At 34.0% G+C, this 27,684-nt stretch overlaps 1 protein-coding gene across 4 annotated transcripts; it reads right to left on the bottom strand.

Moving 5' to 3' along the window:
- On the bottom strand, positions 1 to 27,684 carry LOC148610203 (uncharacterized). Of its 4 annotated transcripts, none has more exons than XM_088542433.1 (4): positions 27,666 to 27,684; positions 7,349 to 7,465; positions 4,092 to 4,233; positions 1 to 3,210 (listed from the first exon to the last, which is right to left on the bottom strand). In XM_088542433.1, the coding sequence occupies exons 2-4, from the start codon at positions 7,363 to 7,365 to the stop codon at positions 2,602 to 2,604; spliced, it is 768 nt and encodes a 255-aa protein (XP_088398559.1). In that variant the 5' UTR covers positions 7,366 to 7,465; positions 27,666 to 27,684; the 3' UTR covers positions 1 to 2,601. The 4 variants fall into 4 exon arrangements, with proteins under 4 accessions (XP_088398559.1, XP_088398557.1, XP_088398558.1 ...); XM_088542431.1 differs by lacking the exon at positions 27,666 to 27,684 and adding an exon at positions 19,923 to 20,576; XM_088542432.1 differs by lacking the exon at positions 27,666 to 27,684 and adding an exon at positions 11,388 to 11,840.

Raw genomic sequence — 27,684 nt, 5'->3', positions numbered from 1 at the left:
TAACAAAAAGTGATGTTTAATATATAATTAAAATATTCAGCAAACATGGCACAAATTTAACAATGGTGATAAATAAATGAGACAGATGTGATACACAAATCACACATATACATGTATAATAAGTCTCATCACGTGACTCCATGCATTCTTCACGTAAATGGGTTCCTCACAATAAACTACCTTTCAAATGCAAAGGAAGTGGGTTTTTATGCAAATGAATAAATACAGTAATAGAAATATCACGCTTAACTTTTGTCTTAACAATAATAATTGTGGTAAAAATACAAATAGTGTTCCTAACAGAAAATTAAATTCTTTGAAAACACAACAAAAACAAAAATACAAACCAAAGTTACAACAGACAACTGAAGAGTGACAACATAAATGTGATTGTCTATGCTTTGAAGCATCTTGGTTAAAACGTGATGCTGACATTTTCTCAAATTTCGATTCATTAAGGAGGTAGACCTATGGTAAGGGACATAACTCTTGAAGAAATCAGTAATATGTTTGTATCATATTCGATTTCACCAAAGCCTCTCAAGCTTTTCTTTGAAGCAGAACAAAATCAATCCAAGTTAATTAGATGTTTGCATATGATGGATGTAAAATGCTGCATACCAAAGTTCCACTGATTTTTTTAAGAGTTATGTCCTTTAGCCTACATGTAGGTCTACTTCCTTAAATGAGGAAGCTGCATATATCGACTTTCAGCAAAACTGACGAGACTTAACTGTAGCGAAAAAAACGAGAAATTTCTTTTTACATTTTTGAACTGAAAGCGATGCTAGAAAACAGCAAAACTGATTTTAATATTACTTTATCATCGTTTTCCTTTTCATTATAAATGAAGGTAATTTATATATGTAATATAAATAGTTGTCTCATTTGTTTTTTTAACGAAATCAAAACCCGCTGAATATACATGGAAAAAAAGAAAGTGAAAAATAATAGCGTTCGGTTCACATTTCATATAAACTGAATGATGTTACTTGTTAAACAGTCATAAATATCAGTCTGCTTAAATAGACATATATGTACATAAATAAATTTTATATATAAACACTCGTATAAAAAGTAAAACAAATCGTAACGTTTTCGTTGTAATTTTTTTCTTATAAAGTGAAACCTGGTTTACCGAACCTTTGATGTATAGTAAAACCTGTGTAAACCGGATATACATTAAAGTCCCTACATACGAGTTTCAATACGTTTTGATTTTATGGCGTTATAAGACCGTGTTTAGCCACCATTTCTACAATTATACCAAGTTAGAATCATTGCGGTTTTTTCCGGTTTTTTTCTTGATATTCCCATTTACGGACTTTCCTTTTTGACGTTCCCCCTTGACTATTGCGTTGAATTTATACGTTTGGTTATTTTATTACATTTTGTATAACGCTTCATTTATTCAAACAAAGTTTTTTGTTTCAAATGAAAAAATACCTCTGTCTAAAAAGGTTCCTTTAAGATAGGTTTTGCTGTAGTTCGTACTTTACTTCAAGTACGCTAACAAGCGCAGTCTGTACTTACTACCTCTTATTCACAACTGCTGATATCCAACATGAGTATTTGAAAAAAAAATCAAATTTGAAAATTACCTAACTAAGTTCGAGCTTTTCGTGTACTTTTTACTTCATATCGACCCTTTCGAAAAAGTTACAGGTAATTGAAATAGCAAATTAGAATAGCTCTGTTGGGGTCTGCTTTATTCGCATGGACGGAATCTACACTATACCATTAATGTTATACCCTACAATTTAATTTGAATTTCTTGAAAAATACACAGTTACGCTGCAGTCAAAAACAATGATGGCAATTAAATAGTTGTGATTTGGCATTACCATGTTATTATCCCAATAATGTTTTACAGAAATTTTAAATGTACAAACATTTACCATTCAGGAAAGGTTTACCAAGCACCTATGTTTCCGCTTACCATACGGACTCAATTTTTTATGCCTGCACTTAAATTTGTTTTGCCGTTAATAAAGTCTGTATAATCATGTCTCCAACACGCAGTAAACCAGAATCTTTTTTTTTAAAATTGTCTACATACCGGCCCTACATCTGAAGTTTTTAGAGCATGTTACAAACGGAAACATCGGTATTTTGCCTTGTCCAAAACAGTGAATTCCGAAGGTATAAATGTGTATGTACAACACTGTCATTTAACTGTCCTGGAAATTTCAAGACCTAACCGAATTACTGAATTTAGACCATTTCTTCTTCGAAAAAAATAGAATAAAGTTACAAAATACATTAAACTTTAAGGAAGAAACGGTATAATGATTCATCTGGTACATGTTGTACATGTAAAATGAGTTTCTCTTCAAATATCAGGATATTAGGAATGCAAAATTGAATGTTTAACTACTAAAAAAGCGTTGTTTCCATGATTTTAAGCATATTCGAAATAACTGTATTAGTAGGCGTCTATTCATAAGGCTTCATCTGTGTTTTAATGTATCTGCCTTTCTTTGGCCAACAAATATTATGATATTACATGTAGATATGATTATACATGTAGATATCTTCGTAAACCTTAACTACATGTAACAAAATTAAATTGTACTGTAAAAAGAAAATGCATAGACTGGATTATAGGTGACTACAATATAATAGAACAGGTTCAGCATTGTCTTCTTCAGAGCGAACTTCTGTTCGATGATTTTCTTTTTGTTCAGTGTCAGATAATTGTGCCTTTGGCAAAGACAACGCAAATTTGGAATCACGTGGTAAAGTTAAATTTCCAGATCGCGGAGGTTCTGGTTTTGACAATAAACTCTTCGTTTCACTCGAAATATCAGTTCGTGGCGAAGAATGAAGCGATTGGTGAAAGTCTTGTAAATCCTCGATGATTTCATCTAAATCGTCACCCTCATCTACATGAGGAACAAATCCGTTCTCAGTAAAAGTGTTTGGACGGGGTTCCCTGTGATATTTCCCACTCCCAGTAAAGGGGATGTCTCTTTCCGGTGCTGACATGCGCTTTAAGGACTTATGTACACCGGAAATCCACAAACGTCCACTAGATTTTGAAATTCTACTTTTTCCAACTAAAATATCATTTTTATGTTCGATGCCCACAACATTATTGTTATCCGTAATGTCTGACAATGATTTTGACTTCCGGTCGAGTGGAACATTTCCATTTTGAGCAGTTATTTTTGTAGTAAATTGTTTGACAGTCCTAGCACTGAGATGCGCCTAAAATAAGAAATTAAATACTTAAAATGTATAAATACATATAAAAAAAATCTGTGTTTTCTAAATCTGTTCATTTGATACCCTTCCTTTCAAAACACAAAAGACTTTGCCAAGACACATATAATTCAGATTATTGTAATAGAGAGGGGACATGCATACACCCGTATACTAAAGAGTCATTTTTAGTGTTTCAAATTGTTTTATTTATTGCTGTACTTGCATACAGATTTTTTTTAATATTACAACTTTTTTGTTGAATTTCAAAATTTTAACTAAATGCACATCTTTAGAAAAAAGCTGGTAACCATATCAATAGTTCGGGTGCATTGTTTAAACCACAGGAGATGATATACAGATTGCGCGTTTTTATAAACAAGTACTATCTTTAAAAATGATAGCCGACGCACTAAAATCTTGTTCTTTTTACTTATAATTTTCTACATTTCGTTCAAGCAAATAACACATGGCACGCAATTCCGACACAGTTTTTTCGAACGCCACTAAGTTATCAGCAGTTTGCCAAATCGGAACTCCTCAGCCATTCTAGTTACACTAAAATTCTGGACAGAGTTACTGTTCTTTATTTCTAGCGATATCTAAACAAATTGTTTAGGGCCACCTGGTGGATAGAACTACTTTGAGTCGCGTATACAATTTTTCAAGAAGAAATTCTCCTTTCTGCATGCGAGGTTATTTTTAGCGTAGGGGAAATGGCCGAATAATTCCGATTGTAGTTAGCCAATCGGGAGACAGGTGACTTGCATTTCCATTGAAGAGCGTCTTTAAGGTCAAAAGGTAAAAAGGGTAAAAAGCGAAACTATACCGACTGCGTCGGGAACAAAAATCACATTGTTGTGTTTATATATTATTAGATTATGTACCTGGTGCTTGAGTCTAGTACCGTTTAATTTGTGTCTTTGATGATACCGGATAATGGAATCCAAATATGGATACGGTTGGTTATCCATGTAGTAAAGATTATCTTCAAAATTGATTCTGTGGTGTTCCACATAGTTCTGTGATCTGAAAAAAATGCACATTTATTAGAAATCATGATAAATGGACGTATAAATACAAAAACAAAAATGTAGAACCAGTAATGCTGCATTTTTTAAAAGGATGTTTTTTTAAATATGATCGACGCGAGTTGATGACGGTAATCCATGTTTCCAGCTGTGGGTTAAAGAATAGGATAACCCTTTTCCCACCTCTTTTGTTTGTACATTTATTGTTCAATTTGTACAAAATATGGGCAAAAATGTGCAAAAAAAAGGGAACCCCCTTATTAAGTGGAAATAAATCTGAAATCCCTTCTCTAAAAACCTGGATGTAACCTGTGTTTCCATAAAAAAAGCTGCGTAATCTAGACCTGCCAAATCTTTATTACAGGTACTAAACGAAATCAGTTGCACAGGAAAATACCAGTGAACCAGTCAACTAGTTTCTGGTTAGTACTGATTTTCGTCCAGGGTACCAACAGATTAAAGAGGAATGTACCTGTTTCTTTATCAATATGCATTCACGGGTAAGATACAAACAATAAAATGATATAATAAAAACGTATTGATTTACTGTCGAAAGAAAATAAATTTCACTTCAACAAACATTGGGTAAACACTTGCACTATTCAGACGGGACAAAACTATTTCATTTAAGATAGCGTTCAAGGATGTGTAATGGCATTTCATTGCTACCCAATATTTAGATTGGAATGTTTGAAAATTGATAGATTTTCTCACAACAGAATATCAGAGTATGTTAAGATATCAGGATTAACCTAAAAGAGAGTATATTAAATTATATCCTACCGCGTGGCCGAACTAAATGCTATTCTGTGAATTGTTTACCAAGGATTTTTTTTCATTATGGGTACAATGTAATTAGGATTAATTCATGTGGCCACGTCTAGATAAGGGTTCTAAGTCAGCTGTTTGACAAGACGAACTTTTTTTTTACTTCGAAGGGAATTATGTGAAAACAATCCTCTCCAACAGCGCAGCAACACGACATGTTTACAATAATCTACATCAAGAGCTTACTTTTTCTATACACGCAGTACTCAGTGGGTTTTGATAACATAATTATACCTTTTTAAAATAAATTATGTAATTTCCAAGTAAACACATGCAAAAATTTGGTAATGAAAACTACATGTGCGTCTTTCATCTTAAGCTAAAGGTAAACACAATTCAAAGATTCGTAAGTCGTAGAGTTCATAATTCATAAGAATTGCAGACTTTTTAAGAAGTGGAAAGATTAAGCACATCCTTGTTTAGTGGTGTAACGTTTCAAGCAAAAAAGTAGTCTTTTAAATCCCAGCGTTTTATGCCAAACGCCTTAAAAATCACATGATATCCAATAAGTTCAGTGACGTCAGACAAAATATGAAGTTGCACTTGTTTTTCTCCACTTGTACAAGTTTCATTAAAAGGAAGTATCGGACAGTTACCGAAATCACATACAATATTTGCCTGTTTTACCCCGTCTATATAAAGCCACATACTAAATTTGAAATCGACCCGTCGAGTTAATTTCTGAAAGGCGAATAAGTTGGTTCTAAAATACAAGTACCACCCATCGTTGAGTAGGGGTATAATATGCCGAGGCTAATAAGCTAGGTCCAGTCGTTTGGGAGTAGATATACCCTATGTCTTTTGTTTTCGTATGAATTATGTATGATTGTTGTTTTGTCTGTCTGTTTTCTGCATTTTTTCTTTGTTTTTTCGCGAGTTTATATTGTGTTGTGTATATACGTGTACATTTAAGATTGTACCATGTAGTTTTAATATTGTATCCTTGCGTATTTTTTATCTCAATTTCATAAATTAACATGGTGAACCAATCTTATACAGAGATTCATTCGCTACTGCAAAACTTTTAAGAGGCTGCACATGTAAAAATCGGGCAGATCCTATGATGTGGGTGGCACAGGGTAAAATTGATTCCCACTGAAATATTTGTTCCAGTGTAATATATTTATAATACGCATGTCAAATAGCATGAAGTTTGTTGAAAATCGACAATGGATGACTCAGAATGTGATTTTTAAGTTCCCTAACAAAGCAACCAAATGTTGCTCAAATTAAAGAGTTATCGTCCTTTTTCAATGAATTTCAATGCTTTCTGTGTAATTTATATTTCTTCAATTCCTTGTAGTTATCCAAAAACCAACATCCAGCTTTTAAAAGAAGGATGCATTTGTGGTATGAAATAAGTGAATTTTTTTTTTACAACAAAATTAGTCATGTGCCTCCCACTGCCTGGTTTTTGCTTGGAAACTCTCTTAAACCCCTACCATACTCACGCCGTTTCTTTATGCAAATCACTACAGTAAATCAGAAAAAAATTATGGATTCGTAATATAAAATATTAATCATGCCATGTGAAAATGTTCAAGTCCTAGGGAGCATTACTAAAAAGCTAGCCAATGATGGGCCCCAAACGGGACTAGCAACCCCGCAGCCTGTTGAACCCTGTATCATTGGGGACCAATGTGGACATACTATTCATATTGGACACAATTTTTTTGTAGACAGACTACATACTTTTGACACACAATTTGCTGCCATGTCTAAAACACCTAACTCCAAACAGAAATCAGTACTTTTTTTGAAAATACAACAAAAGAAAAGACAAAATCCTGAAAGTATGCATATAGTAATCTAACACTGGCTTCACTGAGTTTCATAACAATCCTGCAAATCGTTAAGGAGGTGTTGCGGACAACGCATCAGACCAAATTTTGCTAAAAAATGCCTAAGTTCCGATAGCTGTCTTTTCTATATTTTTTGTTCAAAAATGAGTTTCTGATAGTATACACATCTCCATGTGGTAATACGATATCCCACAAAGTTTCATAACAATGCTGTAAGCTGCTAACATAAAAGTTTGAACAGATGGACAGACGGATAGAAAGACAGGATGAAATATATACCCCCAAATGGGGGGGGGGGTAAATCAGGAAACGATAAATTCATTCGTAAATGGGAGATACGTGCATAAAAGTACTTGAAAATCATAAATTTGATGAATAGAAATAAGCGATGGATCATCTCTGCCCATCGACTGTGGGGAGTGTGGGTGAATATTAACACACTTTAACGTCAAGTTTTACTCACTCATATACTCAGCGACTCACCTGATAGATAGGTACATCCTGTCACTCTCATGATCACGATATAAAAGGTACGTTCCTATTGGTTCAAATCTCAACACTGATTCTGCGTCTTCTTTGCTAAACAAGATGGCGCTCAATCTGCAAAAGAACAAATTAGAGATGTTATAATGTTTTTATGCACGAGTTTTGTTTATACTGTAAGAAAACCATTGGAAACTTATTATTTATTTATTTCCCTGTGTCAAGAGCACCTTGCATCTCCGGACTGAACGGAGCTTTGGTTCGCTCTTAATCTTATATAAACAAGCTTTATTCACAACAAATACGAAAACAGATGTTGTAAGCAAAACAAACAAAATGTTTTTTGACGTTAATTTAAGCCCAGACAAAAGTTACATGTACGCGTTTACGTGAATACACGAATTCGTTTTCCTCTCATTTTCCACCGATTCTCTTCTTAGCTCACAGGCTTGAAACGGGCTGTCTGCCAGATTTGAATTTCTATAACAAATTGAACGAAGTGTATGGAACTATAAACTTACGTATGGCGTTTTACAATTGGAAAATGCAATTCCACAAAGTCAGAAAACAGCGTGTAAATTCTGTCCAATCCTAACATTTTGTGATATTATGCACATCTTTATGTAGTTATTATGATTAATGTAGGAGAAATCGACACCTAAAAATAAACCACATCGATACATAGCTATAGGATTGTCTTAAGTATAAATGATACATGAAGAATTATTTACAATGTCTACATTTAGTAGGTTATTGGGTCGCACTCGTTTAGTAAATGCCATTTTGTATCATACTGATTTAATTGAGACCAGGTGTGTTCGATTAAATTTCAATATAATATATTTTTTTCCACGAAGTCAGTTTGTCAACTCGGGAGTTGTATCAGCTATAGTTCTCTCCTTTATGTACATGTGGAATGTACTGTTTTCGTACAACGTTCTATGTAACGCAATAACAACCTCCTCGGTCAGGATCTAGAGTCTACTTTCGCCCGGCTTTTGAATATGAAAAACAATCGGAATATTAGAAAAAAATAATGATAAAATAGTTAGTTGTGGGAATACACCCACGGAACCACAAAATGACTCTATTAAACTGACATAACAGATAAATTTGAATCACGTAGATTACATGTATCATCTTGTGTGACATTTTTAAGGTGTCTTTTTTATTAATACATGTTTTAATGAATAACCAAGGAGGTTTATTTCACTCTTGTATGTAAATTTCCATAGGGTGTAGTTTTCTAATTTGGTTGATTTCACTTCAATGCAAAGATGACATTGTTTATCAGACGACTGAAAACACCACATATTAAAATATATTTTTCGGTCCCGCACAATAGCCCGGTTGTAAATTCAAAGTCATGCTATTATTTAGAAGGACCAAAAATGTTACACGAACATGGTACGTCGATCGCCAGCATTCTCATTTCCGATTCTATTCAAAGATATCCCTTAACTTTTCAATTGATACTGGATGATCCGCACCTATTCAACTTTGAACTTAAATAAAAGAATCCCCATGAGAAGATCAAGTTAATGAAGATGTCAAAGCACAAATATCTTGTTCAGAAGGACCGTTTCACTTTGAATTCTCTCGATTGTTTTTTAAATTAGAACATCCTTTGTTTCGATAAGATATCACAGAATTGTGTGACATCTTTTAAAGATATGGCTTATGGTCAAAAGTGTTGGAACAGGTACATCACATGTAAAATATTTTTTTTAATAGATATGCTTTTGTCACCATATGAACCATTATACATGTATGTAAAAGATTCCTAAATGTCGAATATTTCATTTTACTTTGAAAAAGATCAAAGTTTATAACGAGTATATAGTTCACCATGTACATGTTGAACGTGAGCTGAACAATGCGATAAAAAAAAATCTCCTCATCTGAGTACTACAGTCGCAACAGCATGATTGTCAATAGTCCCATGACCATATATGACAAGTGCAGTTTTAACTGCAGGGTAATCGGTAATAGGGAAATACCTACACAAGTTATGGCTTGGGGTAGAACAATCCACGAAAGCTTTAGTGTATACTATGCTCATCGACTATCATGCAGTTTGCAGTAAAGTGTGCATTCGTTAAAAAGTGACATCCCCTGATTATAACTTTTCACGTACAAAGAAATAAAGAAAAGAAAACATTATATTTTTATGTTTCAATTTTATCTTTTTGTTTATAATTTTTTTTATTACGATTTAAAAAAAAACCAAAAAATAAGAAGGGTGTGCGCAAATACGCCTTCTATTGAAATACTTGTACTCATAACTGGCAAATGTGCATGCATCAATATAATGGGTTACATGTGTTCTAGCAGCAAAACGAAAATAGACCACAATTACACGCGACTGGTACATATGTTCATGTACATGTACATGTACCACATCCTTACATGTATAATGTACATATCGAAATGTCGTTAACTGTTACCGTGGAATGTTTAGTAAACCATAAAGCTGTCAGCTGAAACAGGGCACGAGTCATTAATGTCAATGTGTATTGGTCGATCAAAGAGGAAATATGGGTGAGTAGGTCTGAACAGAAATCTAAGACAGTAACCCAGATAACAGTACTTTTAATACTGAAACTAAGATAACTCGATAACACTGCCCCCTTTTTCCACAAAAAAAAAGATGAAAATTCCATGGTAAATTTACCTAACCGCTAAGTGCATGTATCATTGCGAATTTTTCCCATTATTTTCGGTATTCGCTTCAAATGTATAAAGGCATGAAAATATACTTTCAAATTAAATGCGTCAATAATAATTTAGGTTCACAAAACTTCAAAGTATAAAAACGTTTTCATCGAAAAATCAGAAAAGAGTACTTGTATGATAAATAAAGTACCTATTCAATAATTAAATGTTAATACTAATCCCTATCTACTTACATGTACATGTATATATTAAAATTATCAGAATTTCCCGTTTTCCTTCCTATATGTATATATACATATACATGTATACGCTAACAAAATGATGACTAAATGTTTTTAAGTACTTGTTGTGCATGTATGTGATTTGAGTTGCTACTGGATGTTCATATTAATCATGGATATTTAAAAAAAAAAAAACCGAATCTTGATTTGAAGGCTAATTCTCTCTATTTAGGGAACTATTTAGTCTATTTGATTTATCAGGGGAGATTAGGATCAAATTTGAAATAAAACTGCAGGATTGGAATGTTGAAGGAATAAAAATCCAGGAAAGACCATAAGAAAAAAAATTGAAAAGGCAGGATTTAATTTTGTAACCTAGTTAATATTTTCTTGATAATATTAAAAAAAAAAGAAACAAAGAAACAAAATATCCTAGTCCCACCCCCAATAAAAATGGATTCTCCCTTCCCTACATAATCTGCATGGTTTTTTTTCCAATTTACATCAATTAACTTACTCGGGTACACGAACATATTCTTTAAATCAGCCAAAAGATGCCAGAAAGGTCCGACAAATATGGTAGTTTACAATTACAATTTGATATTAAAGTAAAATCATCTACACTAGCATAATTATTATATACCATTTTCATCAGTAATTAGGTTCCACATTTCAAATTTGGCAATTCTAATAAAAGCGTTAAAATACATTTTGTAATTTCTTACATTAAAAGTGTAATGACGACTTAACATAGACCGGACTCCGTACACTCTATCTGATTGAAGTGAACATGTAAAATTCACTCTAAGGTTTAAGAAAAAAAAATCCTCAAAATAGTTAGTAATACCTGCTTTTACATATTTATGCACAGTTTCACATAAAACCGTGATGTATCGCGTCAAACATTTCTCTTAAAAAACAATAACTTCATCATTAAATTGTTATTAAAGCCAAAACAAGCCGATCTAATTAAAATAAAGAATTTTTTATAAAACTATACTTGAAGATTTTAAAATTTTTTACACGGTAAAAACAGGGTAACTCAAATGTGAAATACAAGTAAGGTAACCACTCGAAATTGGTTATGAAGAAAAAATAATACTTAAACATTCCTTTAAAATTCACAGAAAATATATACTTACTGTGGTCTTATTAATTGACTAAGTCCCATTTTTAACTACATTGAATTTTACAGAAAAAAAGGCGTTAAACCAAGAAAGAAAACATCAACACTTTATCTCACAAACATGTCCAGTCTTATCAAAATGATAACACATTGTCAAGTCACCTAAACATTCCCGAAATATTTCACAACGGTCATTTATCAAGACCTGTGCACTATGTACATATCTTTATGTTTTTTATTGATTTTTCATCATAAGAAATACATGTCCTATGACACACTTTAACCCTCGTACGATGTTTTACACGTCCATAAAACATACAGGTATACAAATGACCGAATAGACAGGTGTAAAACTGGACTGTTTCCGGACACCTCCGGTCAAAGTTTCGGGAAAGTCCGGCTGTCGATGATTAAATTGATAGGTGACAAAGTTATTGTTATGCGTCATTTTATATAAAGCCTATTTTCTCTTTTTGCCATTAAAATGACGCACTATAGGCTTTCTATATATGCTTGTGATTCATAATTTCTAGTAAATTCGCTCATTTAGCCATAAATTGCATGATCGATCTATACCGAGTTGCTTTGTGATGTCATCAGCATCTGGTACATGACATGCTATGATGGAATATAGAGACTAATCATTTTTATTTGTATAAACAGAAACTGGAGAGGATATGTAGTAAAGAAAATGAGAGAATAAAAGACCGGGAAGTAGTGATAAAGCGCAGCACAATTTCAAGACGACAAAACAATGGGCGTACACGTCGTGATTTTATTAAATTATTTCCTAAATCTGGAGATAACAGATCATTTTGCAATCCATACATGTTCTACATGAATTAGTCTTTGATGCCAGATTGAAACACAAATCAGAAGTATGTCAGCCATTCATTTATACATAAGAAACGTTCATTACCACAACTTTGAGGTACAATACTCAACAATTCATTGATGCATTCGCCTAACCTTTCTGAACATTAACTATCAATTAACAAATGTGTGTATACACGTACTACTTCCAAATCAATAGAAGATTGGTAGTCCTACGTATCCTTATCCCATAATGCAAACTGGATTTTCTGAACTATATCAAGTTGTAAATACCCTCGAATTGTATGGTTGGTTCATTAAATGGGACCTTCAGAACAGACATTTAAGCAGACTAAAAACAAAATCTTGCACCACAAAAAGATAGGAATAATAACCATCAACAAGCTTTTACTTTTGGAAAGCATATAATTCTATAAGAATAGATACTTTTAAAACAACTTTTCTTTCATCAAAGTAGAGATACGGAAAGATGAGTCAGTATTTATTTGTAGTCGGATACAATTATCCTTTTTTTTTGTTTACATGTACAATATTACAAGTATTCAAATTATCATATCATGAATGCGATAATCAAGGTCTCCAGTGAATTATTTTGATTAAATAATGTGCAGTTTCCTATTAAAAAGAGGAATTTAAATAACTACTTACAGATAACGAAGTCTGTAACTGGAAAGGATGCACGCGTTCTCTAGACGAGGAGGTTTTTTTAACAAGTTATAAGTATGTTTTCTGCCACCCTACCTACATTGTACCCTATTTTGTTTTTGCCTTCCCTAATCATTTTATGACTAGTCTTTCACTGTAGATATATTTAAGTTGCCTACAATGGCTTTCATAAACAATTTGATGTTTAGCTAGAATTGAAGCCCCTACGATATTATAAATAGTCATCAATCATAGAAATGAAATATAAAGAATGCTAAGTACCAACTGTAAGAGCTGTCTCTAGATATTTCATGTAGGCTCTGGTGGATCCAATTATTTATAAAAGGGGGCAGTGGTTCAAACAATTCTTATATAGAAAGGGGTTCCATGCAATTATTTGCCGCTCAATTTCTCTTTTTTTTGCCATTTGCTTAGACGATGGCATCGGAATTTCGATAATGTTTTTCTCGGGAAGGATGTAAATTTTTGTAATAATTATTCCATTTGGCCATGTGTTATAGTAATATAGTTGTAGGTGGTCCAGGGCCTTAAAATACATGGCTATTGTTTCGTGCACCAGAAATAATTGTTGAAATTATATTCTAGGACTTTGGCGTTGATATTAATGTGCAAGTTTTTGGAATTAGGTGCCCAGAAACTAAACGCTTTTACACGATACATAGCTGCCAAAGCGATAACGTGTAGACAGATGGTTTCGACCTGGAGGTTGATAAATTTAATTTAGAAACTGGGAACGTCCAACTAAAAGTTTGCAGTTCAATTATGCAATTCGTCGGAGAGTTTTGTGTTGATTCATCATGAAAACCAAAACCAACACCGAATCTGAATAATACACAAACTGGCGCACTGCTACGATGCATTATGAATTTTGGTCTGTGTATATTTTATGTCCTTCGTAATCAGTATGGTAAATTTAAACGTAAATCAATGAGTTCAATATTAATAATTTACAAAATTTAGCTTGTTTTTAGATACTTTGAATTATATCCCTGTCCTTTCCTTCAATCCCCCTTTTTTGCAATTTGGCGATTATTTGACTACAGAAAACTATGGACCAAAATATACGACAAACGCAATGACTTTTCATGCAAGGCTACATCCCTTCAGAACCCGTGTATGGAGTTTCATATCACAACACTTGCCGTAAATACGCAGACTTTTTGTATCGCACAAGATGTCTTACAATTAGTCTTTTGGAACAGGGTTATGTAGCTACAAGATTGAAATCATCACTACAACATTTTTATGCACGTCATCATGAACTCGTGGATCGTTACGGTGTATCCATATGCACCATGAAAACTGATTTGATCAACGTGTCATAGATCCCCTTTCCTCTTTCGTCTACCCCAGACTTAACTCTTTATGAGCAACTCGGCGGGAGTTTCTAGAAGAGCAGATTACGCTTACCCTACCGGTTCACCTGCATGGTCCATGCTGCAAGTTTTTAGTTGCTCATTTACTTTTGTTACTTTGTATATATTATTTTGGTTATTTTATGTTTTTGGTTGTGTTTGTCTGTTTTCCATGTCTGGTCTTTGTCCCAGAATAACATTCTTTAGATTTCCGCTAGAATCTTCGTTCCCTTGTTTATTCTTTGAAGAGTAATTTACATTAAAACGGTCGGAATAAATCGATTCAGAACTTTGATTTTTCTTGCTGGTGGCAGGAAACAAGACTTTATTATTGTTATTTTTATTTTATTTTATTTTGGGGGGGGGCTAACCGAAAAGATGGTTTCTCATATTGTACATTGTATAGCAGTGATTATGTATTTAAATACATTTAAATTCATTTAAAGATTTTTCTCCATTCTTTCCTTTGTCTCTTGTTATGCCATCTGTACATCATTAAAATTGTTTTTTTATGTTGGCTTTACTCAGAATCGAGGTAAACATATGACAATAATTCAGGTCAACGTGACTGTAAATATTTCTTATGAGACTGAGGTTAATGTTTTTCTTTGTTTCTGTTAGAAAGTATAAATTCAAAAGAAATTGATAAATATCCATTGCATTGCATTTCTATCAAAAATGTTGTGTTCTAGTGCACCCTCGGGGCAATGCAAACAAAGGTACAAGGAATCCTAATATGTGTACCTACATGTATACGTTATTTTGTACACGTACATATATCTGAACACATTTTGCATAGTTTTTGACGAGTTAATTGTCGTCCAAATGAATGAATACATGTAATGTATTGATTAAGAATGGTTGATTAAACTATTTACCTTTTAACGATTTAAATGATAACCTTAAAAATTCGTTTATCTTTGTTATCAAAGGGAGCTAATTTGTTAAACTGGTTTCCGGTTATTTACATTGCACTATTATCTTTCTTCGTTACAATATAGTTGCAACTTCGCTCGACTTTTGTAAACGTTTCTGTGACGTTTGAAATAATTCATTTACTTTCGCGCTACTTACGTAAATATTTGTGCATGTCTTATGAATTATACTAGAGATAAAAGAATAATCAAGGGAACCAAGGTTATAGCGGTAATCAAAAGAATGTAATCCAGTTACAAGACCAGACATGGAAAACAGACAAACACAAGAGAAAACACAAAGCAACCAAAATAATAAACATAAAGCAACAAAAGCAACTGAGCAACTCGGATTCCACTAAAAACTAGGAGCATTACCAGGTGCACCGTTAAGGTAAGCGTCCTCTTCTTTTCTAGAAACACCCGCCGAGTTGCTAAAAAAAAGTCAAATCTGGGGTAGACAAAAGAGGAAAGAAAACTATGACACGTTGAACAAATCAGTTTTGATGGCACTGATGGATACATGGTAGCGATCCACGGAATATGACGGTTCACCGATCAATGCGTGACTTATTGGCATTTTCCCAGGTGTTTGTTATACATGCTGGTAAAACGTACATGTATCTGGGAATTGATAATTATTTTGCTGCGAAAGACAAGTCGCAATTAATTGATGCTAAATATTCGCACTAGACAAAAATTAAAATACATGTAGTTTGTTTTATTAATGCACGAAAAAAAAGGTAATGACTTTTAAATTCTTCAATAATTAACTTGTATTGAAGTTTGACTCTAAAAGGTTTCCGTCTTGTGGAAATTAAACCAATCTGACTAATAGGGTAATTTAGATAATATCAATTTGAAAAATGTCGCATTCAGATGTTTCTTTGTTCAAAAGTCAAATGAGTTCCTTTTTTAAATAGTCTCCCAAATATAACGCATCCATATCTATGATCAAACACTGAAGTCTTTTCAGTTATATTTGATGCTAGTATTTGTTCCTTCGCTGTTTGTAGAGCAATTGTTTTTTGTTTTTTTTTTAATTCTATGATGGGGTTGTTTTGGGGGTCTTTTTTCATTCGATCTTTAGAAATAACATTTAAATTCAATAAAAAGACAAACTAGAAATCTAGCACCTTCCGTGGAAGACGTGTACGAATGATTTAATTCTACCCAAATTGCACGCTATTTATTTCTGTATTTCCTATTAACACACGTTCAATTTAATTTTCCATGTAGTTTTAGTTTCATTCATGTAACCTTTAACATGCTACATCTATTTGATGGTTCTAAATAGTCATTCAGCCTTCGTCAATAGTATTACATTTTTTTTCTGGTCAGTTTGCATTGCAATGTTTGGCATGCCTGCCCGACTGTCCCTAGTTTTAATTAAGATCTAATACCGATAAAAACAACTGTATAAATAAATGATTTCCGATAAGAAATTTAACAAATGAAAACGGAACCAGTTAGACATTTGCTGTCCATTCTACATGTACCTACTTCTAGAAGGGTGAACAGGGAGATGAGGATACTGTGATTAAGGGGACGGGAATCAGTGGTTGGAGGGGTGTGGGAACGGTGGTGTAGGTGACGGGGATGGTGTGGAGGAGACGGGAAACGGTGGTTGAATGGGCGGGGAACTGGAAGTGAAGAATACGGGAAGCGATGATTATGGTGATTATGGTTGGGATTTAGAAATAACTCAATTAAATGGAATATAGAATACATAACATAACTGACATCTTTATAAATGAGGGACCTCTAGTTAGCATACATGTACTACAAAAAAAAACAATCATACCTGTACATGTATAATAAAAAGGGGCGAACCCTGGGCATGCTCTTCCCCTATGCACGCATACAAGTCAAAAAGGTATTCATTCAAAACGAAATCTGATATTCATTGTTGGTATCCCCAAATCTTCATTCCAAACCACAATGATCACACTCCAGTCCGTTTTTCTATCCCATGTCCCCTTCTAACAAGAAACCTGGACGGGCAGATGTATATCTACACCAAGGTACACTTATGACCAACCAACCTATCGTTCCATTTTACAATTACATGTAATTAACACATTGTATAATGTATAAACTTAATGGGTATCGGATCGTCCAGTCATGACGATGCAGCACAAACAAAAATAATTATACAAGTCTAAAGGATTGTACAACGTTACCGATAAAGATGTTAACACACTATAATAAAGTATATAATGGGCAAAATTTTATATATATATATTATCTTGAATCTATTGAATGTCTTTGTCAGAGAAGAATACCAGTTTATTTGTAATGTTGTTACTTTTGTTCGTGCTCATGAATTGTGTAAAATAAAATGACGAATATTATGCAAAGTCTAGTAAATAAAACATCTGTAATCTCTTTTTCATTAAAAATGTCAATATCATGCTTGAATTCTCTGCAATGTAGCCGTCCAACCCATATTCATAATTTATTTTAGATTCTGAAGAATTTTGTATCTATGGTAGATGAAACATTATCATTATGGACAGGGGACCTGGAAAATAGCCCCAGGGGGCGGTTTCATAAAACGTCTCAAATAGAGATTTTCCTTAAATCCTTCCTCAACTCAAATTTTGACTAATCAAATTGCTTGAAATTGAAGATTTGAGGAAAATCTCAATTTGAGATTTTTTTTATGAAACCGGGCACTGACCCCAAATTTACATCAGTTCAACAAGTGATACACATGTAAAAATAATACCTCAATAAGGAGGGCCTGCGTTGATTAAAAAAGTACAATCTAACCACGTGCTATTCAATATAGTCCAGTACAATTATAATTACAATCAAGATGTCTTCTATATTAAAATCATATCTAGATGTATTTATCAGCCCCTCATCTGTTGCACTTAAAAATTGCCAAAATGAATTGCTTTAATCGTGTAAATGTAAGAGTTTTGATAAATACAAGTACCATTTTATAATTTAACTGATAGCATCAAACAAATGCGATTCTTGACTTGTGATGAAACAATATCTATCTTTATAGTCAATGACAAAAATACATGTTAATGGAAACACGTAAATTTACGAAGTAATCGTAAATGTGCCCCGAAAGCGACTAGACACTAGAGAACACTTAAGGGAAAATAAATTAGAATGTAAAAGCAAGTTAAACCTATGTACTATTATTAAAACGGAAATTGTGAAATGTTCCTCACGAGACAACCTCTTAAAGAGTAATCAAGGGAACCAAGGTTATAGCGGTAATAAAAAAAATGTAATCCAGGGACAAAGATCAGACATGGAAAACGGTCATACACAACTAAAATCATACATACAAAGTACCTCGGACTCCACTAAAAACTGGGAGCATGGACCAGGTGCACCGGTAGGGTAAGCGTCCTCTGCTTTTCTAGAAACACCCACCGAGTTGCTCATAAAAAGTCAAGTCCGGGGTAGACAAATGAGGGAAGGAAAACTATGACCCGTTGAATAAATCAGTTTTCATGGTGCTGATGGATACACCATAACGATCATAATATAAAAGATTTGCCAAAATACTGCATTCAATCATTCATACTACCATGAGAGTTCAGTGTTTTTTTTAAACAAACGTCATCAAGTTACTTTAAAATTAAAAATTTTTAACACTATGCAAACCACTCATAAATAAACAACTACATGTCACAATGGGACAACACAGCTACAGACGGGTACTTTAACCAAATTTTCGTTACTTTTTGGCAATTGACTGCCCCTCCCAACCCGTCTCTTAGTTAACTTGAAAATCAAAGGGGAGAAAACACTGAGCAATGGTCACTATATTCAGACTATAGTCATGTTCATAACTATCTACAACGTAAGTACCAAATATACTCCATAAATCAAATACTATCGACCAGCAGATTCTTTTAAATTCGAGTATGCTGAACATACATATGCATGTATATACCTTTGGAATGAAAGCCAGGGTACATGCAGATTGTTATATACTGTACATGTAGCTCTTAAATCATGAACAGTGATTTTGGCATATAATTTACCAATACTAAGTCATTCAAAGGATGCCCAGAATTACTGAACTTATCTGTTAGATGTGTTTTACACGGTCATACATGTATATGGAAATGTAATTTCTTCAAAGCAGTGATTTATCCTGAATTAAAGAATCTCGATATGAGAAGCTAGTTAGTGGTCTGAGGCCGGGGATAGCTTACTGGTTAGTGGCCTGAGGCCTGGGATAGGTTACTGGTTAGTGGCCATAGGCCGGGAATAGCTTACTGTTTAGGGGCCTGAGGCCGGGGATAGGTTACTGGTTAGTGGCCTGAGACCGGGGATAGCTTACTGGTTAGTGGCCTTAGGCCCGGGATACCTTACTGGTTAGGGGCCTGAGGCCGGGGATATCTTATTGGTTAGTGGCCTGAGGCCGGGGATAGCTTACTGGTTAGTGGCCTGAGGCCGGGGATAGCTTAATGGTTAGTGGCCTGAGGCCGGGGATAGGTTACTGGTTAGTGGCCATAGGCCGGGAATAGCTTACTGTTTAGGGGCCTGAGGCCGGGGATAGGTTACTGGTTAGTGGCCTGAGACCGGGAATAGCTTACTGGTTAGTGGCCTTAGGCCCGGGATAGCTTACTGGTTAGGGGCCTGAGGCCGGGGATATCTTATTGGTTAGTGGCCTGAGGCCGGGGATAGCTTACTGGTTAGTGGCCTGAGGCCGGGGATAGCTTACTGGTTAGTTGCCTGAGGCCGGGGATAGCATACATTGTACAAATACAGATCCACAAATGAGCAATACAAGAACATACAAACCTTACTACATTTTCTGGAACTTCACTGATGACCACTTGTTTACTTGCTCCAAATCCCATACGAAACACGTAAAACGGTAACTTTTGAAATTCGGTTAGCAGATCCAATTTAAAGCTTGTCCTTGCTTAATATGTAAGCAAATGGTACATGCTAGTCGTCTATAACTTCAAAAGATAACATACAAACGTTTCCCTTTTTTTCAAATCTTGTCTAAAAAACGTTTATTCGTGGTAAACTATCCAAGTTATACAAGAACGAATTTCATAAGCTCCAACCATTTAAACCCGCTTGAATGTCAAGTATTTAAGTTCACGTGTAATATTATCTTCAATAATTATCCGGATCCAGGCCGCACCCTTGTAATTCTTAGCTGGAAACAGTCCATAATTTTACCACGCAACCGTAAGTTATAACATTTGAAGGGGGTATTAACGTTCTGTTTACCCAAGATATATATCTTATGGTTTATCGTTTTTTCTCCTTCACATTGTATTGTGTAAACAAATCGACAGATTTGTTGAACAATCTTAAATCACTTTGATAGCTATTGTATATTTTTCACATTTCACTTAAAATTCCCGTCATTTCGGTTTACGTTTCACGTTGTTGATGATGATGCATTATCTTCACGGCGTTTTAATTAAAGTTCGAATTTGTACTTTTGTCAAACATCTAAGTGATTAAGATACGCTAAAAATGTCTCGCCATCTGTTACTCAATGAAATATCGAAAATCAATAATTACCTGAATTTTCTAGATAAATTAATCACCCAAGTTATTGAATAATGCAGATAGCGATGTAGCTGTCCCAAATGAATAATATATTTATTTCTTCTTGTTTACCTGTACTGACCTTCTTTTTATTGATTTTAGATAATATCTATTTGTATTTTTGTATAGATTATTGGGCAAATGTCCGAGATGTCTTTCGCCGTATGTCACATCTAATATAAATGATGTCAAACTGTCACATTCTTGAACCAAATAAGTAAATATTGGACACATTTAGTCACAATACCACCTCTGTCATAGTCTTTCTGCTATAGAGGTGGTCAATTTTAATCATATGGAAAAAAACAATTGGCAAAGAAAAAAACCGCGCGAAACGGTAACCAATCATATTTGAACATTTTTATTTATTATTTCTACTTTTTAGTGTTAGTTGAAAAACTATCCTGCCTTTTTTCTACTTCAATAATTACATTGTGCATGTATGTCAAGTACTGTAATTTTATCTCACAACGCAATAGATATTGTATTGGCAGTACATTTCACTCAAATAACAATCTTCGAAGACAAAGTAAGTCATTTTAAGGAGGTATACCTAGGGTAAAGGACATAACTTATGAAGTCAGTGGTATGTTTGTATCATATTCAACTTCACCAAAGGCTATCAAGCTTTTATTTGACACAGAATGAAATTATCTAAGTTACTTTGACGCTTACATGACATTGGTGTAAAAGCTGAATACAAACGTTCCGATGATTTTTAAGAGTTGTGTTCCTTAAAACTGTTGATATAAAATAAATACTGAGTTAGTTTTGTGGTAGCTAGATCATTTTTGAGGCAGTTCAGACGGTTACAGACATTATCGTTTTATATATAGGGAGCAACCATTTGATTTTTAGGGGGATTAGGATCATTTTTTTTTATCCAGTCATTTCATTTTGAGAAAATTTAGGTCCTGCCTTTTTGTTGTTGGTGCTAAGCGCCGAAATTATTGGTTTTGAATGCAAACAAAAAGTATTAAGGCAATAATTATAGATCCTGCCTTTTTAAGTCGTTAATATTGTTAACGACCTCTTGCACCCGTTCAGTACTTTATATTCTCATATGATTTGCATAATTATATATTACTACTTAACGTTATACTGCTGACCTGTGCCGTGAAATGATCGGTTTGCCTTGAACATTACCCAGCTTTCGATTCAAGCATAGGGTTTCGTTACAAGACTATATAGATCATACACAGCCAAATGTGCCACATATGATAGTCACATGATGCAAACCATATGATTCTCATGTGTTGCACATTTGCCTGTGTATACACGCTAAGATGTTCACCTCTTCTAAAAAATATCATATACATGTCTATGTGTGTTTATTTGCTTGTATGAGAACGGGAAGTTTACATTAAAAGAAGAAACGATCGGTTAGCATTGAATATATGTAAATTATATAAATATTACCCAGTTTCCGATTCAAACACAGGGGCTCGTTACAATTGACGATATAGGTCATACGCATTATCTGGGCCCCAATATCTACATGTATAAATAGTCAATGCCAGTTGTTTAATCTGGTTCGTGGTAACCAGTTGTTTTGATTGAAAACATTCGGGTCATTACGTTTACGAAAGAGTATCATATCAAGGGAACCAAGATTCTGGCGGAAGTCACCGATTTTAGAGCATATCGCATTCGTGCCATTTCGGACTTTGCAAGTAAGCCAAAATCAGTAGCAAAGAATATTTTACGTTAAGCGACTTTGAACACTTCAGTGCTTGATTATTTTAATGGCCTGTCCTTGCTTATTTTAATCCGGCCTTTTTTATTCAGATTTGATCCTTGCCCCAATAAAAATCAAATGGTAGTTCCCTTAATTATAATAAATTAGATAATCGAAAACTGAATTCATCTCTTTTTTCTTCATTGTGGTTTTTGTTAAACTGGACCGTAGGTCCATGTCAGCTCTAATTGTCATCATCTAGCATTCGTTGTTGTCATCTGTCGCCCGACGTCTGTCATTGTTAACTTTTTCTTCATAAGATCTCTGATTTCGGGAAGCAGATTAGGAGCTTTAAGATTGATTATACTCATCGGACAACAAACATGCCATTGTCTATTTTTAATGTGTAGAGGTTAAACCACTTTCAAATAAGTGTTATGGTATGGAATTTTTTAAGGGCATGGAAGGAAAACAGAATGACTTAAAAGTGATAAAAAGTACACAGAGTGAAAAGACGAAAATGAGAAATCTTTGAGCCATTGCCCACTATTGATACTCCAGCACCACAAATTTAAAATACGTATCGTCAGACAGGAAGATGTCTTCGCCCAAGTCCAAAATCAAATCCCTTGACATGGCATACCTGTATAAAATGTGTGTCGAAATATCAAGTGTCGTGACAAGTAGTGAGAAAACTGTTACAAAAAAGTGTTACTGAATGGCAGAATGACTGAACGACGGACACAGGTAAATTAGTATACCACTCTCATATGGAGCGGGGTATAAAAATGTGATATAGTGTACTTGACAGCCCTGAAGGTAAAAGGCATGCATCAAGTCATTTTCTGGAACAAAAGATATCAGGTCTCAATAAGCTGCAAAGGATCCAAGAATAGTCTCTATTTTACACATGGGCGTAGGAACCGGTACGGTTGGTACTACTCCGACCGTACCAATAATTTTGACAGGTACGGTATGCGGTACCAAAAAAAAATCACATTTTCGTAGTAACGTCTCGTGTCCCTATATCAAAAATAGTACAAATAATATTTTGCTTCCTACGCCTATGCTACATGTTGAAATATATATACCATTAATGTGCTTCAATAAGGTGAACAAAAATGTTTTCAATAGATGGTGTCTTCTAGCTATTTCAACATTTTAAAAATATATATTCTGGATATTCCTACATGCAGAGAACAATGGATGTTGTTTTAGTAGGTTTTGTTTGTTTTAGTAATTATTACCTAATTAATTTTACAGGTAAATTTGGGATTCAACATTGGATTTAAACATTTTATTAACAAAATTATAATGTGTTTTAGAGAAATGTGGGGCTATTTTTGCCAAATTTATAGCTTTTTTCATGGTAATAAACATATAAAATATAGACTTAAAATGTGGAAATATTGGAAAGAAGATAGAGTTTTAAAATTAAATTCAGTTAATTAATAAAGAAACGAAGAAGCCGTCCATGCCTGCACCTTGCTCCAGTACCAAGCCGATGGTAAACGTGTCCCAAGAAAACGCAAATACCGAGAGGTCGACTCCAGACTGACAACACTAAAGATTCGTCTACAGACCCAGGAACTCACATCAGTCGTTTGCTTACGCTGCTTCTCATCTTTTGCATCTAGAGTAGACTTGTGAACTTTTGATTAGTGCTTGAGCTGTTGTGCTTTGTATGTTTTATTTATGCATTTATTGTATGATTCTTTTAAACAAATCATGTGCACTTTAACTTTATTTACTGCTTTTTCAATTATTTACAATGTTATCAGTGCTTGAATATTATGTACTTATAAAGTGTGTATTATCAATGACTTATTATCATCATGAATATTGAATATTTAATAAAATTGTGAAAAAAAAATCTTATTTTTTTATTTGTTAAAAAAGAAAACTGTAAATGACACCTAAACATTTGTAAGTCTAAAATTCATAAGAATTTTCACATGAAACCTTTACAGATCCCAAATAAAATTTCATACATACAGCAAAAATGTGACAGGGAACTCCAACACATTTAGAATTCTAATTAAAGTTTTGTTTTTACAGTATACACAAACTTAATCCCTTGTTTATACAACCGTTCTGGCTATTCCTACATGAATTTTATAATTTTTACCTATAAATTTTAGAATGTTGGAATAGCCAGAATAAACCCAATAGATACACGCTAAAAAGTATAACGAGTTTGTGATTGGCTATAAAAAAGACATGATAATGTTCTGATGGCGGCAATAACTTAAGAATATGTACCAGTGAAACCATAAAACATTTAAGAATATCTTGCCGACCTCTCCCGGCAGGGGCGGGGGGGGGGGTTACATGGGAAATGGTGCTAACTCAGTCAATCCATCTTATTATAAACGTATCAGGGGCTGATTCAGACACTTTGAAAAGGAGGGTTGCCAGTGGGGGTTCCTCTGGATAAGGGAGTGCTAGGGCATTATTTGCCATTTTTTGTAAATTTTACACATGAAAATGACAAATTTTCCAATAAAAAGGAGGGTTGCCAACCCCTTGCATTCTCCTCTTGTATATAGTTGTAACTGCTTTTTACATCAGCGTCCTGGTATCCATATGAAATGAAACCTTAAAATGCATCTTAATTCCAGTTTTTAACGTTGTGTCTTCATAATTAATTTGGGCCGTTGCTTCAAGTAAGTAAGGGAAACAACTCTTGAAATCAGTGATATGTTTCTATCATATTCAATTTCACTAATGCCTATCAAGCTTTCATTTGAAACAGAATGAAATCAATCCAAGTTACCTTGATGCTTACATGAGATTGATGTAAAATGCTGAATATAAACGTTCCAATGATTTTTAAGAGTTATTCCCTTACCCTAGGTATACTTCCTTAAATGATGCGTAGAAATGTTTACAACTGTACGCTCGATAAGAATGATGGACTTCATACATTATAATTAAAAAATACAAACTTGCAACGGTAAAATACTTGAAATTTATTTTTTATGAAACAAAAAACTACTAGCATTCTCTTAAATTTAACTCAAAGTATATACCAAAAACTGATCTGAATAGGGGGGGGCAAAGAACCTAGACCTCGTTAGTGCTAGAAAAGCTGGTTTAATTGAAAACAACTGGAGCCACCAACCCACCCCACTACTACACATACACAACAGTCAGCTCCCTTTTATTCAAAATTCATTAGACTAGGCTTCCATTTTTGTAATTATTTGATTTGAAAGGAGATACATGTACATGTACTTGTGACACCTTGAGAAGGTCACGTTAATTTCTGTCAAATGTACATTTTCTTAAACTTAAATATACATATTGAAAGGTACCAACCTGTCGGAATAGCAATAATACTAGAGCACTAATTCTCTTCTTTCTCTATAATAGAAATTTAAACTAATTCCTGCATGTAGAAAATGGGGGACTAATTGTAACAGGAAATGATAACGATATTCTAGATATCAACATTGTGTTGAAATTATGGTTACAACAACAAAGACAGAGTCAATTTGATTAATCCCTGAAATCGGTTACATAAAACCCCTCTTGGCTTATATTAATTAATATACCGACTAAATAATTGTTCTCGAGAACCGAACTAACAGTCATTGTACGAAACAACTTTAGCATCAACATATTGGCGGCTTTTTCGTACCCAAATGGATGTAGCCCTTGCTTTACAAAAAATAAACTATGATTTATGTTCACAAAGTTCAATATTTACATGCACATGAACTTGTAAAGTACAAAGACTTGCAGCTGACACAAAACTTTCTTCTACTTCTTGGCACACTTGTCTGAAGTCGGTATCCATAAAAGCCTATGCTACCGGGTTGACAATATTGTTTACGATGAGATGAAAAATCTGTAGATAAACAACACACCTGCTCTTTGGCTGTCACTGAAATTTTCCCAGAAGTCAGGGTTCAAACCCTAAACTACCATAAGGATAACTTTTGGAATGTAGCAAATGAGAAAGACTATTGTGATTACCATGAACACATTAGTAAATTTGTGCATTGTTTTCTTGTTTCGTTCTTTGCTTGTTCGTGGTTTCGTCTTTTTAATTCTTCGTTGAAGCCTTATTGTTTTCGTTTTTCCCGCCATTTTTATTGACTGTGTTTGTCGTATCATCATTTGAAATAACAGTAATGGTAATTGGAGTTTCCATCTCACATTTCGAATTATTTGAAGGCTGGAGTTTGTAATTCACTGCGGTTGAATGCTTAAAGTGATTAAAAATTTTCAAACCGATTTTGCTATAGAAAACAATAATCACATCCATGGAACCTACAACCACAAGAACTACAAGTAGTCCATATACTAAAGAACCAGCCTTTTTTACATGTACGTTCTTCACTTTGCTACCACGCATACCTACCAAAGTGTGGTCTGCATTGGGGAATTCAACAGATTCATACAATGCCGTCGTTGGTACAGCCATTACCAAAGCCAACGCCATTGATAATCCAACAGTTATTTGTTTACGAATCAATGCCATTTGTTTACCAAATGGTCGGCAAAGCTTCAAATATCCATGTGTCGCCAAGGAGTTTAATAAAGGATTCGCATCTCGTAAATTATCGTACATAATCGCAATATCTCGCGTGGCGAGATTTCAGTATACTAGTCACAGCTACTTGCCGCCGATACAGTCAAAATTAGGTCATATAAAACATTGAGATCGTCAGAACATTTTTATCAATTTAAAACAAGTTTTATGATGATCGTTTGGGTTTTGAAGTAGTTAAAACTTTAAATTAGGAGGGCCGCCATTTTTTATATCAACAGTTAGTCTAATAAAAATGTTGATTTCATTTAAGAAAGGGAGGCTACAGCTACAAAATATTTTATATACATCATCGTACCATTTTTGATCAATTTGAAATAAATTTTATGATGATAGATCGGGTTCTGAAGAGGAAGTTTAATTTTTTAATGACGGTAACCGTCTACGAAGACGACTACGCAGTCAGGAGTCAAAACAAAGGCTTGTATAAACGTTGATATCACAACTGCAGGGAAAACTACAAGTATAAAACTCCTTGTATACACCCTCATACTGTTTCTGATCGTTTTTTAACAAATTGTATGACGATTGATCGGGTTTGAAAAAAAAAGAGTTTGAATTTTTAATGAGGAGGGAAGTACGCCTTCGAAGGTGGGACCTGGTTAAAAATTTGATAAGAGATTATGGTCTCGAATATCGAGGTATTGATCAAAACAAAACATTGAAAAAGTCTGGTGGCAACTTGAAGTGGGATATTTCAATTTGTTTTTCCAACCATATGGGTCAAAATACCTACATTTATCGTGATGAAATGT

The sequence above is a fragment of the Perna viridis genome, chromosome 8, assembly GCF_037379345.1.
Source record: "Perna viridis isolate PV_CMFRI_1.1 ecotype Kerala chromosome 8, ASM3737934v1, whole genome shotgun sequence".
In the NCBI taxonomy this organism is placed as follows: domain Eukaryota; kingdom Metazoa; phylum Mollusca; class Bivalvia; order Mytilida; family Mytilidae; genus Perna; species Perna viridis.
The sequence above is the reverse complement of the archived record's forward strand: the minus strand, read 5'-3'. Positions and strand labels throughout refer to the sequence as shown.